Below are 19,384 nucleotides of genomic sequence, written 5' to 3'. Positions count from 1 at the left end.
AGGAATATAATATTAATAAATGTAATTTAAAAATGTGTTCCACAAACGAAAAATATTGATTTTAATAATCCTGATAAATTTTTTGGGAGCAAATCCGCTAAATTAAAAAAATATATCAACATCGATCAACAATGAAAAAAAAAAATTTTTTTTCATTATTTCATTATACCTATCAGAAAATCGAGAACCTTTTCACTTTTAAGCCGCTTAAGAATAAGATACCTATGTCTTTGGTAAAGCAAATAACAAAAACTTGGGAATAAAAATATAGAGTGGAAATTTTCAGTAGAAGATTCGCAGAATTTTTTAATTACAAAAAAAATTATCAATTTATCTTAAAATTGTAAAATTTATAACTACGTAACTTAATTAGATTACGTGATTGGTTGGAGGTTTAAGTCTTTACGGACTTTTTTTGTAATTCTAATATCATATTTTAATTTTAGACTCTTTGAGTCGAGTACTTCGAGTAATAAATCTTAGTAAGTTTTCTTAATGAATTTTATTCCTTATTTATTATACATTTAAGTGAAGCAAAGTACATACCTGCATACATAGATATATATCCCATAAATGTTTATGTCGCAAGATCTCGGGCTATATAATACAGAATGACATCACTCATGTCCTCAAGTAATCCGCGCTTATTGTGTCTTTATGTAAGATTCCAATCATAAGTATTTAATATTCAAGGTAACAAAATGTTTTGTTAGTCCGTATTGTTAAATGGGCTTGTGACTTATGAAAATAGATCAAATCGTACCTAAATTGGCATATCGTTGGTTAATCGCATATTACTATCTGCTAACCTTCATTCTTATAATGAACAACTTGCAAGTCAAATAGATCAGACAGACTAGGTCAGACAGGGTTAGACACGGTATTTTCCTATTTGATTTAATACCTACTCTATTAGAGAAGGGATTGTTAGTAATAGCCTCCCCATTAGTCTTCATTGCTAGCAATATATCCTGTCAGGTTGGCTTTAATGAACGAGGAGATATTTCGTGTGTATGTTATCGAAAATATTTAAATTTTGAACGCATACTTTATATAATATGTCGTTTCTACTAGTAAATTATGCTTCTTGATAAGCAGTTTTTTTGATCCGAAAAAGAAAACATATCCAACATTTAAATGATATGAAGGTTAAATAAAGATGTGAAAGATTGCATCTTTATGTTCTATTCTTCACTATTACCATATTATTATTTATTCCTCATTACCATACTCGCTATTTATAATACGAGTAGGAGATTACCGTATATTTTGTTCATTATCTTTGACATAAATAGAGTAACTTATTACATTATTACAAATGTACTAATATTATAAATGCAAAAATTGAGATCTTTTAGAAGAATGACGTAGCTGTGAAGATTTATGTATTTAATCACATTAAAAATGTCTGTGTATGCAATTTTTGTCATACTATAACCTATATAAAAGTTAAAAAGCAAGCTACTCTCTGTGATAATTACCATAAATTTGTTAATATCTTTATTATATTCAAAAATAAAGGACTTTGAATTTTAAGTTTCTAACAGAAACTTAGATTGTCTATTTGCTAATACGTATATGCATCTTCTATAAATAAATGCAACAATTACAGCGTATTTGTTAATTCAAAGGATGCAACATGTTTACATACAATGCAGCCTGCTTTCCTGTTCTGTAGTTATTCGGCCGTGACTCACGTCCTAGACTCCTAATTAGTATAGTCTGGTATAAAATCCTGTGAGTAAGCATTTTAAAGTATGAAATCTATTTAGGGATTTTAACATTTTAAAACTGTGACCTAAACGGAGATCCATGTTACATTATATCTGCTCGTTTGTCTAATCGGTCGTTCTTATGTTGTCAGAATCACAACTTTTAAAGTTTAGTTTAAATTCTTGCACATCTCATTTCGAATGAAGGTTTCATTGGATGAGATTTTAACGGAAATAACTTCCAAAATAGAATCCACATTGGGGTCGCTTCTGAGCCGCCGTTTCTCGAAATTTATCTCATAATATAATATTAATTTCAATTATTTAAAACAATAGTTTCGAGATATTACCGTTTTATGGATCATCTTCAACTAAAATTATAATTGGACTTTAATATATTATTAGAAGTTTAATTCATATTTGTGTTTAGAATAAAGATTTCGCTGTAGTAACAAATAGCAATTTTAATTTTAAAGATTGGTTTCAAGAAATACCTCTTCAGAATTGACCCTACTGTCGAACAATTTTTTATTGTTTCTTAAAATTAAAACTCCAATATTATAGAAAGATAGAAAACTTAGTTTAAAAGTAAATTTTAAAACATACCTTCTTTCCTGGCAACGAGAACATTTCACACTATTTTGATAACTTCATTTTGTAAATTGGTTTAAGTATTAATCCCGAAATAAGCTACACGTGCAGCGGTCGTTAGTAATGATCTAAATGACGATGACCTAACACTTGGTCCACTTATCTCAATTTGCCTTGCTCCTCTGAGTACTATGACGTCACCGCAGTGCAACACTTTCGTTGGGTTGACTTTATGATATGATACTGTATATCATTTATATAGCAAACAACTTAGTTCCTTTTTGTTTTTCAAAATTATATTTTTGAATATTTTTGTTAGGATTGAACTAAATTGCATGCAGATTAACTCCCTAGTGATGAAAACCCTTTCGACAAATCAGATTAATCCGTGAAATTGCAATAGTCTTGTCGCCTCCCATGTTAAATTCTAATGTATTCGGTGAAATGCAGGCAAATTGAGTATTACGTTCACCACATCGACCGCAGTCGACAAATTATGTGTTATTACAATCGTGAGCATATTTATTATTCTTTTATAAGATTTGAGATTCAACCTTTCTTCTATATTATTATATCAGTTGGATTGAATGAATCACTTAATAAATTAAAATAATATTCGCATAATAACTGAGCTTTATACGGTTTCATTAATGAAAGTAGTTCTTGTTAATATTCATTATGGAGGATGCTGGGAATGTTTCCCATGGTTTTGTGTAGATAACACTAGTTACGGTAACATCAGATGCTTGGGAGGGTAATTATTGACTTAGCAATACATAACGAGATATAAAGATCGATGGTGACAGTCTGACAGATCACTTACGTCGCGTGCTTCATCTCTGAAAGAACTTTCTTGTTCTTTTGTGGTCCAATAGTACAATGATTATATAAAATTTAACTATATTTTATTATAGAAAGTACTGATTTGATGTTAAAAAAATTTATTAATAATTAATTTTTAACATGGATTTTATGAGGTACTTAGCTATTTGCGCAATTAAGATTGTATTTTAAACCACTGGTAGAAGTTTGTGGATATCTTTTGTGTATTGCAATCTTTTGGGTATTATCTATAGGGATTGTAACAAACAGAAACAAATACTAACTAACGATTATGTGAGATATCCATGACGAACTGTAGTTTCATGTTTATGCTTACCCCGTATAGTTATTTCAGCCGTTAACTGTCCACTGTTGAACATAAACCTTCCCCATAAGGGGAGTTTTGTCAGTAGTTGCCATGCTTGGCAGGCGGGTTAGCAATCGCAGTATTACAATTTTATTACATAAATTCCATGCTCACCTTATGAACTCATTACAGCAAAGCTAGTCATCATCTTTTATATTTTACTTATTCATATATTATTTATTTTGTATAGGTGTACATTACTAGTTGTTATTTTCTTTATTTATCCCAATAATGAAGTACCACGTTCGTGATTCTCTGTTTATCTCAAAGGTTGACTGGTAGACAATGCTATTAGCATTAAGTACTCCTTTTATACCATATTTTATTTTGGTAACAATAAAGTTAATTAAATAAAAAAAAACATCGAATAAAAGTGAACATATGTTTAAAAATTATATGTCAATAAATAAAATTAAAAGCGCCCTTGTTTTAAAATTCTTCTTTAGTATCTTTAGCGAAACAGTTGTACTCTATTAATAATATCAAACCGAGTAAAAACTCGAGTTTTTACCATTACAGACGCTCTTTGCCAACGCGTGAACCGACATAAACAAAAAATGCTAGTTATATTCTAACTTGAATATTGCGTACCTCATTAACATGATAATGAAGTGTTTTGAGACCAACGCATTTTATTTTATTGACTTTAATATTGTGGATATTGTTGGCTTCTGTCTTGATGATGCTATAATTTACTTCAACATTGCTCTATACATCAGCAGTGTTCGTTTCTAGTTTCACAGCTATTCATACTCTCAATGAATTATCACTATTACGGCTATCAAATATAAAGGTTTTAATAGTTTCTTTTATAATTATCTTAATTAATTTAATAGACTTAACACAATTAATGATTGTTAATTATTAACATAAAAAAATGCTTTGTTTTAGAATTCATTATTATAGTTACTTCAGATTTATTGACACTCAATTAGATGGATTATTACATTGTATTTGTTTTTGTATCTTTATGTTGTACACATTCATTTTTAAACATTGTATTTAAATTAACAATAAATCAATACTCGTGAATGTTATGAATTACAAATTCATTAAATATTTAACGCTCATCACTTTTGTTTATAGAATTTGATGACTTACAGAACATGTCTTTTTGATTTGTTAATAAAAATTATAATAGGGTTCTTCTTTTTTCTTCTACAAATATATAAAATCTCGCCTAGTAGACACTTGCGAATTGTCCTTGAGTAGGTATAATGTGTTATGAATAATGATTAGTTTTACATTTGCGTAATGTATTTACATCTCATTTATATACGGGTATATCATTTACAACCGTCGATTATTTAGAATGTTTTATTTCTTTCTCTTCAAGAATAGGATCTGTTATAAATCTGTTATATCATTTCCTTCAATCTGTGGAGGTACAAAGATTCATTGTGTTGCTGTGCTGGTACTGATGATATCTGTAATAGTTTCTACTCAATAAGCTAAAACATACTTCGTGATCGGAGAATAAAGGTCAAATATGATGGATAGCAGTGTCATAAGACAGTCTATTCAGCTTTTACTTTCGTCGATCGTTATAATCTTTAATCAGTAATATATTAGCCTAGATTATGTCCCGGATTTTATTTTTACAACATTTTTTCAATGAATGATGATATTTTGTGTACAATAAGCTCTACTGTCTTCTTGCAATAGTAATTAAAAAGTCCTAACTAAATAGTTTAGTGAGTAAGGGATCTTTGTTATTTAAACAGTATCATCATTAGTTTAATGGCATTTTTAAGATTTGCGTGGTACTCGTATTCTTCCATTCCAATTTTTATCTATTGATTTTTGATAGATTTAATTATAAAACAAAATAAAAGTACAAAGATGTAACTTTTGCCGTTGCCGTAGTAATAGATTTTAATATTTTGATTTTATTAATTTAAAATATAAATGAAAAACGCAAGATTTGTTTAAGCGCATGAATTATTATTACAAAATATGATGTTGAACGTATTAATCCAATAAATTATTCTTATTATTATTTAACGCCATGATTGAAAACATAGTGTACAGATTGGATTTACTTAGCTTATATTAAATCCATATAAGCCCTGCGGGCCTCTTCTTGACAGTCACTTCTTTACTTTTAAATCATCTGTACTCGTACCACGTCTAAATATTGCTTAATAACAACTGAAGACTGGTTCTGTCTCAAACAAGATTACATGTGACCTTCTGTTCGCCAGTCGGTCTTGTTGTCAACATAATATCATTGATGTGCTAATTGTATTGAATGAGTGATGTATACGCGCGACTTTGTCCGTGGAATTTATCATCGTATAATATGTGAGGAAGGATGTACAGTTAAATTACGATGTTGGCTGTATCGAACAATTTGTCATGTTTTTTTTCTCTATGGATAGTATATAGTATTTATCCCTTAACCTGTAAGTTGCACTTATGTACTGTTAGGTAAGAATACCATTTGTAGTATTTCTTTGTAATTATATTAAATACTAGTAATCCACCGCGGTTTAGTACGGGTGCAATGTTTATTTGTGTAATTTTTAAATTGTTCAACACATTGTAGTAAGGCTGATATTATGGCGTGTGTGAAAGTATTGCACTAATATTTTCTAAGATTTTAAAATTAACGGCTTATAAAATTAATTTTACCTTTAACTTAAAACCATTTTTTTTGCTGAAGAATTAAACTTAGATGTATGGTGTCGTGGATTTTTTTGTAAAGCTAAAAGTAATTTATATTTTTGCTATAGATTTTATTCTTTTACTTTAAACTGTTATTGAACTTGGACCGACTTCAATTACATAAATTAATTAATTGAATAAATGAAATTGATTTAATTATTGAAAATTATATATTTATCAAAATAAAAAATAGTCTATTTCACGCAGGGATCTTTCTAACAGTGGAAGAATTTCCAAAATCGGATTAGTAGTATCCGAAATTACCCCGAATATCCAAACTAACAAACTTTACCTGTTTATAATATTAGTTTAGGTTTAATTTAAATTTTTACAGCATACTGAAGTATGGAAGTATAATAAAAATTTACTATCTCTATTAAAACATCATTTTTTATATGTAAGATTATCATCTTTCATGTAGGTCATCCCTTAAAATAGAAACTCATATATTTCATTATTTAACAGTTAAGAATCCGAGAGCTTGAACCCAGCGGTACCTCGAACTTATTTAATTAGAATAGTGATTTGGGTCGTCAATAAGTTGAAATAGTTATTGTCTATGATATAGGGGAATACTTATTAGTTATATATTTATTAATTTGAATTTAATTTAATTGAGTGAGTTAATATTTTAACATTAAGTCAGTAGTTTTCTATTTCATAAATTTTATAAATTAAAGTTTAATTTACGAGTAATTGAGTCGTTAACTACGTGTCAAATTCTTTTTCCACAAGTTGAATTATAAATTCTGTTCTATGTACTTAATGAATCTAGTACCGTATACGGAAGGAGAAGCTCATGTATCCAATAGCAGGAGCCCTCCGTCCCGCGACATCAGCGCAGACACATCGTACAATTAGCGTTCATTACCCCACATGTCAATCACCACATGCCCCACATGTCATAGCTACTACGAACCAACAAATATAGTAAATAAGGAAACTACTTAATGTTTAAAATTTATAAATCTGTCCAATTTGACGAGACAAATTTATATTTTCGTTATAAGATTAGCAATTTATAAACACTTCTAAATTTATGTTATATAGTTAAATCTTTATAGATTTAACTATATAACATAAATATATAAACATAGATATCAATTTCACCGAGCGATCTTTATTGTTAAAATATGAGGGTCTTTAAACTACGGTAATTAACACCTTTTCAATAAACCGCTATACACCGTTCAAGTCTACCTATAATTACAAAATACAATGCAACAATGACGCAACTACGTATTGTACGCGAAACTGCAAAGATCTTCGTAACTAAAAGTAAGATAAGCAAGTGGGTTAATACCTGTGTGCTCCGAGATCTAATTGAGACTTGCAAAAAATTAAGGTTTTTATAATATGTTGGTTATATTGATGTGTTATGTGTGTGCGTGCACGGCTGTGTGGTCCCGGCATAGAATAAAGACTACCCCTTCCTTTTCCGCGGGTGTCGTCTGAGTCGTCGAGATGATTAAGGGAACTTAATGGTAGAGGGATGAGCAGCAGCGTCCCTCTTAAAATATCTCTAAAATCCTCGCTGCGGTCGCCAACTGTTTGTCAAGCTTGGCAACTACTGGCAAAAACTATGGGGAAGGCTTCTGTTCAGCAGCGGACAGTTAACGGCTGAAATGATTGATGTCTCATGATAGTTTATAGTTTTTTTTTTGAGCATCGATAAAAAATCTTGAATATGTTTTACTACACTGTAATGTCTATGTTTTTTCATGCTTGTAAGCAACGTTATTAACAATCATGCGGGCGCGGTCTTTGCGATTCTTAGTAATAAAGAAAAAAAAAAAGTTTTTCAATGCTTTAGACATCTAACTAAATGTAAATAAACTTTTGAAATTGCCTTGAAAGATAAAACCTGACAGGTATTCATTGTAACAAATTGTGGAAGATCATGTATTATTGTAATAATATCAATAGACGTATCTAAGCGTTGCTTACATTGCAAACACGAAGAAATGATCAAGAATGAAATCAGAATCAAATAACATTTTCGTATAACACTCCTATAAACTTTATAAACACAATTACACGCTATTAGTGTCTTTTCACAAGGTTTGCGTGTTCCACAAACAATAAATAAGTATTCCTCTCTTAAATGATGGCAAAGGTATTTAACTCACTTACACTTTGACCTTTCTTTATTCTTTATTGTACACAAACATAATGATATGAACAATTAATTTTAAATATAATGTGAAAAGACGATTACCTCTAATAAGAGATTTATGGAATAAATGTAAACCTTTTCATGAGAATTAAATTGATACGTATATCAAAAATAGCCAGTTATACGATTTATGTACATTGCATAAACATATTTGTAAGATGTGTATATATGAAGAATAATACAAGCTACACATATTAATAATTATACAAAATAATAAATATTATAAATTATGTATCGATTTTTTAAAAAATGTAATGGATATCCTTCTTTATCTTCTTACAAAGACGATTTTAAAAGCTCTGACATTATAGGGTTTGGTAGTGAATCTAATAATTTAAAATATAAAAACATAAAATAATACAATATAAAAGAATAGCTTCGAAATAAAAACATGGACTTTAACCATGATATCAATAATATAAAACCAACTCTATCGATAGCAGAAAGAATTATCATGATGTTGAATTTGGCAAAAATATTGCGTGATATGGCACAAAAAATATATACGATTTGAGAACATCCTCCTATATGGAACTGATTAAAAAAAAATCACATATAGAGTTATTGTTATAGTTTAGAATTGGAGAAGATTACTGGTGTAACATAAAAATGAAAAAGGAGAGTCTCCTAGCTGAAGTTTTAAATACAATAATTTGTTTTGGTTGCTATCTACAATACAAATTAGGTATAGTAAAGGCGTATTAGCAGTCGAGTATAATTAAACATGGTATTATAACAACGGAAGTCTGTTAATGTGTGACCGACACTCTTTTCTCTTTTATTTTTAAGAGTAAGTAACCATACGATTGCGTATCAAGTATTTTTATTATTTTATTTCACACCTCAACATTACGGCTCGATACGTAATCTTCTATTAGCATATGCGCATACATAATTGTATTATTTAAGCGTAGTGCACCGCTGTAGACAATAGCAGTTGCAAATACTTGTTTTATTATGTTAATTGGTGACAAATAGACTAACGGGTTGTATGCTATAGTTCAGTAGTTCTTTTGTTTTGTAATTATTTTAATAAGTTACACAATTACCTTTGGAGTTTGGTATTGACGAGTATAGTTTTGAAATACATAAAAAATTTCCTTATGAGAGGCGGCACTTAGTTATATAAATCGTTCAAAAGTGTGTTGGATTTCATCCTATCCATTCCCATATCTATTAGGGGCCGGCGTAATGTGTTTTCTTCTTCCATTTATCACTTTTTGCAGTCATTTCGTCCTTCACTCCATTTCTGGCAATGTTATCTCTCACACAAATGTCGTCTGTTGGATTTCCAACAACTTATGTTTTTATTTGAATCGCTTAGTCCTGAAGTAGCTAAACATACAAGTAGAACTACTTTTTAAAAATTTTGCTCCCTGCAGTGATTCGTCCGAGAAACGAACTTGTGGTCTTATATATCCAAATTCATTTTGTCAAAACGAACAAATGTGTGTATAAAAATTATTTTCATCGTAATTATACACCATGGTATACCTGTGGGTGTATTAATGAATATACATGCAATAGTCTCTAGAAACTTCTAGAAAATTCTACGTAATATGACCATGGCCGCCGTGTGGGTTGCAATGACTTCTCAAGATCATAAGTTAAATAGTCGCAGAATGAGGATGTGAGTTCATATTTAAGTTTAGCAATGTCGAGATTATTTAGTTGTTAGAGGTGTGACCGGGGGCTAGACAAGATGCAATTTGTTTCAATTTTCAACCCAGTCTCCAAAGGAGGAGGTTCTCATTTTGTTTATATTCTTTGTATACCTATCCAAGTGTCACGCAATATGTTCGTCAGATCAAGCCGATTTTGATGGTTGTTTCGCAATCGATAGGGTTTACTACCGTGTTGGCTAGGTATTCATTTTGTCGCGACCAGTCTTTTGTAGAACAAAATTAAATTAAGGATGAAGTCACGTCACGCGATGTTACGTGATAGTGACATTTAGTATTTTATTAATGATGTCACCTGATGAATAGAGTCGTGGAGAAAGTGAAATAATTTGTGACAGATCACTAGATATTACAGATGGATAACAGGTATCGCGATATTATTTAATTCTAAATAATTTATTTGCATAATAGAACATGGCGTCCATTCGTTTGTATTTTAAGCGACATTGGAGAATCCTCTTATTCCATTTGTATTTTTAGAATTCAGAGTTAAAATTATAAAGAACCCTTGTGACTTTAGCCGTCCATTTACCTTATATTTCGGTAACTATTCATGCTAAAGATTTAAAATTTTCTGGTTTTAGATTGTCATGATTCGTGCTACGCGACGCGATAATTTAATTAATAGGCATCGGACCATCTTTTTATTATGACATTTGTAGGTACTTATCTATGTTATCCTAATAGTATTCATCAATTATCATTATTTCCATCACTTATATGCTATTCTGATTGTACGTAGGTATCTTTCATAGACTACCATAGAGGTGTGACTTTGTTTACATGTTTGAATAATTGATCTTATTTATTTATCACATAAATCTCTATTAATAATTCATATGTGCAATAAAAAATAACTGATGGATGGATATATTAAAAAGATGATATTAACATTCACATAGATTACCATTTATAGCCCTAAAATGGTATCGTGTCAACACAAATATGGCGACGTTATTTCCCGCGCAAAAGTGTTTCCGCTTTAAATATGGCGTCTTCCGTGCGCCATCTAGCGGTCGTTCCGTAAACAGAATGTTGTTCGGCTATATATGCCCTCAAAAACTTATAGGGAAGTTTATTTTTTTACAAATTTAGATATCCGTAATAGTTTGGTTTCTAACAGTTTTATTGTTATGAATTTTATTGCTATATTAGAATTTTATTAGCTGACATATTTTTTTTTTACTAATTTGTATTACATATGAATTAACTTCGAGACATTTATGTATTAATGATGATGATTTTAAGTGTAATAAAGATCCGCTCTTCATCTTTTGATATAATGGTTAATAATATCTATCACATAGTTTACATTGTTACTTAATTATCAGTTTGTAACATATTATAAGATTTAAAATTAAGATACCATATAATGGCTGTTATTTTGATGCCATTTATTTCATCGTAAGTCGTAATCTTAGATTATATAGATAGAGCATCTAACCTAAAAAATGGGTCAACTTTTTGTTGTTTTATTTTATCAGTATCTATATATTTACGCATAAAATGTATCTTGACGTATTATTTAATGAATAAAATGATTATTTACGCGTTAAAAAGATGCAGAAATTTTAAGAAAAATAAATATAGAAGTTATAAAGGAGTCATTCATAACTGTTTATCACGCAAAATTGTATGAAAAATATGAAAAGACCTGTTTTTCTCGAAGCATTTGTATGGAGACACTCTATCTATATAATCTAAGGTCGTAATATCGCTTTCAAGAACAGGCAAACACATCGAAATTCGACGTGCTAATAAATCCCTATTAGTCTTCCCTAACGCACTCTGAATTTTCTCATTCTATCGTTATATCTTCTATTATATATTTACTGTCAGTTTCAATATGTTTGTGATTCTTCTATCTTAGCTTTAGTTTTTAGGAATATTATAAATGTAAAAGTTTAGTAAATCTGTTTGGATATTTCTTACTCAACCAGGTTTAACCGCCTTTAGGTGTTATCAATGAAATCTGACATACGGATAGACTGTATTCTAGATCAACAAATAGAGCACTTTTTATTCTAACTCACGTGAGCAAAGCCTCGGGATCTGCTTGTATACTGTACGCTATAATAAATCTTTATGAACCGGTTCTAACCGGTTCAATGCCACGAGAAAATGGCGCTTCCGACCGATCACGATAGCGGAAACAATATGTATCGAGTACTAGGAAGTAATTAGATGAAAGTTGCGTCTGCGTTGAGTGAAAGAGATGCCGTTTTTGCTAAACACACTAACTTTTGCTCGCGATTTCGTTCGCGTGATACATGGGATGTGTTATTTCTCATTGTCTCACGAGGGTACTCGGTATTTTGTAATTAATGATAGAGCTACTAAATTTGGACAACATTAATATTGTTCAGTTACCCTTTTAATTTAATTATTTATACTTTTGCATACATTAAAATATGTGTACAGGGCGGACTTGCTTGAATGCTTAATGGCATTCTCTACCAGTCAACCGTTACACTAAACAGAGAGAGCACATGTCGCTGCATTGGTCTAACAAAATCAATTTCTAAATGAAATAAATGTTTTGATAGATAATAACATTAATACATTTTAACATAAATGAACATACAAACATATAATAATAAAAAGTGAAAGCTTGTAAGGATGGATGGATGTTTGTTTATTACTCTTTCATGCATGGATTCTATCCTAAGTAAGCACATAATATACTTCATACATACTTCACGCGGAAGAAGCCTCGGTATACATCTAGTCTCACAATATTACTTCTAAAGCAAATAGTACTCGTATACAGCGATGGACGACGAGATGTTGACAATGAAAATATTCATTGAATCCAATTACCCGAAGTCTTTGCATATTAATATGTCCAATAACTCTTCAATATGCCGTTGTGAAACAATACTCCAAATATGCGGCATTGCGAAACGTTCGCGATTTGAACCATTATAGAGGTCCAGCCTCGAAATGTCATACGCCGGAGGGCGTTCGTGAGAGAACGCGCCCCACCCTTTAGCTTGCTTTATATTGCCAGCTATAAAATATTCTTGTATTCGTATTGTCTGTACAGGCATACGTAGGTTTTATCTACCTATTTTCCTACCAGGTTTTTAGGTATTTTTTTTTAATGACAATTGACAAAAATGGAATTGTAACACCACCTGTGTTATCGGTATACATTGGCGAAGTACCAATGAGGGATGACAGATATGTACGTAGGCCTATATATATCTTATCTACTTATTTTCATAAGAGATTTTTAGGATTTTGTTAATGGCATGAAAATGGAATTGTAACCTTATCTGTGTTTTCGGTATACACTGGTGGAGTACCAATGAAGAATGCTAGACGAGGATGAAGTTAATTCATCAGCCCATCGTGATTAATTTACTAGAAAATAATAATGATGGTTTCTAATAGGGAGCACATGAATGTTGACTCAATAGGGTATATTGCTAGCAATGGGGATATGAATCCTCATTATTATCAATACCTCTCCTATTCAGGATTTTAGGAATTAGAAAGAACAGAGTTTAACGTGGCATTTCCTTAAAGTAAAAGATTTCAACGCGTTTTATTTGTATGTAATTTTTTTGCTATGAACTCGAAAATTATGCTATAAATAAATAAATATTAAAACGTCACTGAAAGAATGCGCTAATGACTTCCAACCCTATGACAGTAGGAATTATTAGACATATAGTTAATTTTTTTTTATTCTTAAGAGGAAAATAATATTTCTGAAGAAAAAAATATTTAATAGAGTGAGGTTTTTTTATATACGCCATATATTTATGCACAAGAAAAGTGATAAGATCGCGTGTAAAAGAAAATTATTATAATTATTCATTAGTTACAAATATTTATTTCTATTTATATTATGATATATCTCCACTTGCTCAATGATGCACAAGCTTTACATTTTCACCCGTGCAAGAAAGGAATTATGAGATTTCTAAAACTGGATCCACTTTTTATGATGTTTCGGATCTATCTACTGTTCAGCTCTATACGCTTTGATTTCACCGGCTTTTTTGCACGTAGAAATATGAAGGAATTAATAAGAATTTTATACTACTGGGAGTGGTAAAACGCCGTACTATCTGATGGCAAGTAATAAACGTCTTTTGAAAATCCGAATAATGCCATTGGCAACACACAATAAACTGTGTTGCCTGGTACTCTTCATGCGGTGGGGAAAGAGATTGTCACTAATAGGTTTGACAACCCCATTGCTAGCAATATCAGTTCGATCCTATCAGTTCGATCTTCACGTCGTTTCTCCTAAAACCACTGGTTAATTTTTGTGGTTAATTCGTTGCGATGGGCTAACTGACCAGTTTTCTTCCTCATTTATCATCTCCCAATGTTGCTTCGCCAGTGAATACTAAAAGCGCAAGCTGGGTTGCATCCCATTATTTTAGTATTTATTACAACTTTTTCCTTTACCATTTATTTTGTTCAAATCCCGGTTGAGCCAATTTAGACAATTATCTTTTTTGAATTGGCTAAGATGGGTGTTTCTTTTATTTAAACTTCATTACACAATTATATAAGTAAGTGTACATATACATATATGGCAGACTTAACACCTAACGGCGATCTCTACCAGTCAACAATGGGTTGTTCCCCCAGATATTCGTTGCCAGGATCCTCATAACGCAAGTTGTCCCAGCTTGACCACCAGGCAGTTGGTGTAATTGTGTGACATTTATTATTTTATGACTCTTGTCTATCTGTATTGCAAAACAAATTATTATGTGATAGTACTTATGATAAGTGTATATTGATTGATCTATTGGCACACTCGTGTACTAAACTCGTGACCATAATGTTGTTATGTAAGTGTTTGTGACGTATATCGATACAGAATCACTGGTTATTTGATTAAAATTATTTTGTTTATTTCTACTACCGTTTATTGGTAGCGGAATTAAACATAATAATTCTAATTAAATAATCAGCGATATGGACTTCTGCAAGAGACTTTCTGGGCCTAAGTGATCGTATACAGCGCGGTTTCAAAGATGTTTTCTCTCCCGAACGCTCATCTATATCTAAGCTTATAATAAATTTGTAGAGAAGTCAATTCTGTACATGAAATATATTTCCAAAATATATTTCATGTACAGAATTGACCAACTATCAGGGGGTGATTAGTGATCGATACTGATGCCAAAAATGCAATCAGTAAAATTTTTGTCTGTCTGTATGTTCGTTATAGAAACAAAAACTACTAGACGGATTTTAACGAAACTTAGTATAATTATTCTTCATACTCCTAGGTAGGTTATAGTATACTTTTCATCACGCTACGATCAATAGGAGCAGAGCAGTGAAGGGAAATGTAAAAAATGTCCACCCATGCGACTGGACGGGCCGCTAGTGTATAATGGGATGAGCTCCTTGTTGAGGTTTCTTTTAAGAGACTACAACAATAAAGTTCTTCAAAAAAGGTGTAAAGAGGTTTCTTCAGTCGGCAATGCGCGCGTAATGTCCCTGGTATTACAGGCGTTCATAAGCTACGGTAATTGCTTACTATCAGGTGGGTCCTATGCTTGTTTGCCATCTCGGTTGTATAAAAAAAAGATAACACCTATATCAGTAAAATGGATATAGAATCAATTATTAGGGTTTCGTGTATTGATTTGTTGAATTCTATTCCATTTAATAGTTTATTTCATCCAACATTTCGCTTTTACAATAAACAAAGTTTTGTCTTTATCACAATGTAAATATATATTTGTGCTATAAAGCGAATGAAGGTTGCCAGTAACTTGAAAAGTCGACAGTGTTAAAAGCCTCGCTGCCATTCTTTGCTAAGTCGATACTTTGAAACAATGGAAGCTGAACATTATGGGGCCCGAGCAGAATATAGCTTTCTGAAAAGACGCTTGAACTTGATGCTTTGTTTCGCTTTTAACAGCATTTGAAAAAACTACGATATTTACAACTATGTTTTCCTTTTAGTATATATGTTTTAAATGTAACAGTAAATTTGTTGTGTGTATTTTTGATAATTTATTTTTCTTATTGTAATCGATGGTGTTTGCTGCCGTTTAATATTAATTTTGTCATCAGTGAAGTTGCTGATTTTTTGTAACAAATTCAAAACCATCTAGAATCTTTACTGAGTGTCCAGTATGCATTTTATTTTATGATCGTGTTCCTATTTACATTGACCATAATTTAAAAGTGCCCCTAGCGGATGGTTTCGGAAACGGAGATTTCTATGCGAACCTATCTACGTAAACATAAATACTGTTGTACCATACATTTTTGTACATTCGTTTGCTAATTACCTTATTTTTTTACCGCTACAATCAATTAATCAAGGTGTTATTATGTAATTATGTTTAGTCACATTAAAAAATAATCACGTGTAATTAATTTGGTTTTTAATGACGATAATGGTTACTTTATGTTAAATTGTTCCGTACAATTTATTTTAAATTTTATTAAAAAAAAAATTATAATAAAATTACTACAGGATAAAGATGGGAGTAAACCTTTTCCATAAATAAAATTATTCATGAAATTGGATTTGAAATTTGGGAAGATATCACGTAATAGTGATACAGCTAAATTGAGGGCTACGTTTTCGTAAGTAATTCGAAAATGTTGTATATCTAACGTCCATTTATCTCCAGGTACAAATAACTTAATCCGGGACATTGTATACAAACCGCATTCGCGAGAGGCCTGCGCCGGCGCAGCGTGAAAGCGATCTCCAATTATAAGCAGTTTCTCCGGCGAAAGTCAACAGGTGCATGCCTGATCAACAATCTGTCGGTAGGGCTAAAGCCCTTACTATTCGTTGTTTTTGTGTTAATCCTTATTAATATTATAGATGTGAAAGTGAGTTTGTTTGTTTGTTACCTTATTACGCTTTAACGACTCAACCAATTTCTATGAAATTTGGTATACACTTACTATACGGGGTGGAGAAGAATATATGCTAATTTTTATTCTGGTGAGTGAATATATCCTGGTCGCTTTCGTATTACTATAGTATCTTTGTTGTTCTTGTGCAATTTATAATAACTAAGTGATACAGTAATTTTAAGTGATTTTCCAGACGAGAAGGTTCTCAATTCGCCTGTATTTTTTGAGTATATGTTACGTGATATCTTTGTCAATTTTCAACTACTTATAATAATTCCTAAATTAATTTGATCACGATGGCAGGGGATTTTTTTGCAAAGCAAGATCCAGTCGTTAATGATTTCGCTAAGGAAATTGTCTTATTTCTGTACCTATATATAAATGAATAAACTACACAAATAACGTCTGAATTGTAGCTGTTATCATACACTACCCTACTTTTGTAATTTTTTATGGTTCCAATAAATACATTTTAATTTAATTTTAATGAACAAATTAATAAATAATAATTGTTTATTAAATGTGTGCCGACTGGCGATCACAAATTTGTGCTATATTTCAAATTCATAATACGGGACATACATTCAGCTCAACCACAATCACACGTGAAACAATCTTCAATCGTTAAACATTGCACAAATACTGTGTTAAGAACAATAGCTAGATGAAAATAAAATATTTTAATGTCATTAAATCTTACTGCGTGTGGTTGGCTTGAAGTTGTGGGACGGATATTAAGATTATTTTAATTGTCTCACTGTAGATAATTAAGTGTTATAAGTAAGCAAACAAAGAGAATTGTAAGTGGTATGAAAAAAAAAGAAACTAGTTTTTCTCTTTATAACTGTTTTTAATTGACTTCAAAAAGAGCATAGATTATATTTCATGCCGTTTTTATGGACGTTATTTGATATCGTTGATATATATATATATATATATATATATATATATATATATATATATATATATATATATATATATATATATATATATATATATATATATATATATATATATATATATATATATATATATATATATATACTAACTGGCCAAAATTTTCTTCAAAACAAAATTTTCGCCCTGTAGTTAATGTTTTATTGCAACGTTGATCTTATATAAATTTTGAATTAGCTGTTTTTTTTTTTGCGTAGAAAAATCTTAAGTGATATATCTTCGATATGTTTGTTATGTATGAATAAAAAATGAGTAGTTACTTGTCCTTGGAAAAGTATATTTGGTAATAATGTACACGCACAGATATAAACAATTACCTAATATAAAAAATACCCATAACTAACACCTCAATAAACATAAACAGTTTGTAGCTCGTCGTACATACCTGCAAAAAATAACATGTTTAGCATTACAAATATTGCAAGTGTTACGTTAACAATGATAATTTCAGTGACCTTGTGTTACATCAGCTGTAGCTGCTATGAGGAAGTGTGCATGTGATGTAAAATAACGTTGTTGAATTCGTGGAAATATCATTTTTATGTGACAGTGCTATAAATTATAATTGGAAACGGCCAGTGATCGACGTATTGTGATTTGAATTTGGAGCATCTATATCGGTTATCGTTATTTGCGCTACTTTGCCTATTATTTTATGTTTTAAAATGAGAATATGGCGCTTATCGGACCGAGGAACAGTGCGCCAGTCATCAAGGACAGTCTACACACACCGGCGTATGAGGTGAGTGAACTCCTGAACGTGATAGAATTCAGCGTTTACACCATTTCCAGCGCTTTATCTCGGTTAATGGAACTAACGAAGTGTGACGGTTTTTAACGGAATGTTTTCCAGGTGTTACTTTTACTGATGATGGTTAAATACCGATTATGTTCAATAGAACCGATTGAATTCATTCATAGAAGCTTACTACTGGTTACTTGGTCCCTATTTTTTATTTTATAACTTGTACTATTAACTGCTATATATACTACAACAAACCTAAATTACGATTCATGGTTTATTTGTTCATTCATAAATTGTAAATCGCAAGACTGTGCGGTTGACTTTTGTACAATAGTGCGTAACATGATGTTATCAAAAATTTTTAGTTTGACATACATTTGACAATTTATGTAATGTTTGGCTAAGGTCCAGGAATCCCAAGATTGGACTGAGATTCCCCTCTGAATTTCTCAGATACGAGCATAATATTTACATTATAAGTGACTCTGGCGTAAGCTGGATAGCTAAATATTGACTATCAAGAATTAAACGTATTTTGATTAAATATCCTTGATTATATTCATCATCATCATACCAGCCGTTAACTCCATTTTTTTATACTGGAATATAAATACCAATAAACCCTTCTTGGGTTTTGCCAGTAGTTGTCACGTTTGGCAGGCGGGTTGGCATCTGCAGTTAGGTTTTGTTGATGTTTTAAGAGGGACGCTGCTACCCATCTTTTAACTATTAAGTTCCTTTAGTTGCCTCTAACAACTCCATCGAAAAGGAGGGGGTGGCCCATTCTATGTCGGGACCACATAT

At 31.0% G+C, this 19,384-nt stretch overlaps 1 protein-coding gene across 12 annotated transcripts in view; it reads left to right on the top strand.

The window, feature by feature from the left end:
- LOC113514452 (mitogen-activated protein kinase-binding protein 1) overlaps positions 1–19,384 on the top strand; it is a 114,175-nt gene that overhangs the window by 31,857 nt on the left and 62,934 nt on the right. For 4 of the 12 annotated variants that reach the window (XM_052893109.1, XM_052893108.1, XM_052893106.1 and 1 more), the window contains exon 2: positions 18,287–18,577. The exons of 7 other annotated variants lie outside the window; for them this stretch is intronic. In XM_052893109.1, the coding sequence (XP_052749069.1) occupies positions 18,509–18,577 (69 nt within the window). In that variant the 5' untranslated portion in view covers positions 18,287–18,508. Of the gene's footprint in view, positions 1–18,199; positions 18,578–19,384 lie in introns of all 12 variants that reach the window. One more of the 12 variants, XM_052893105.1, reaches the window with a different exon arrangement.

The sequence above is a fragment of the Galleria mellonella genome, unplaced genomic scaffold (assembly GCF_026898425.1).
Source record: "Galleria mellonella isolate WM207_F2 unplaced genomic scaffold, CSIRO_AGI_GalMel_v1 utg172, whole genome shotgun sequence".
NCBI lineage: Eukaryota > Metazoa > Arthropoda > Insecta > Lepidoptera > Pyralidae > Galleria > Galleria mellonella.
Note: the sequence above shows the minus strand (reverse complement) of the source record. Positions and strands in the feature narration are given on the sequence as shown.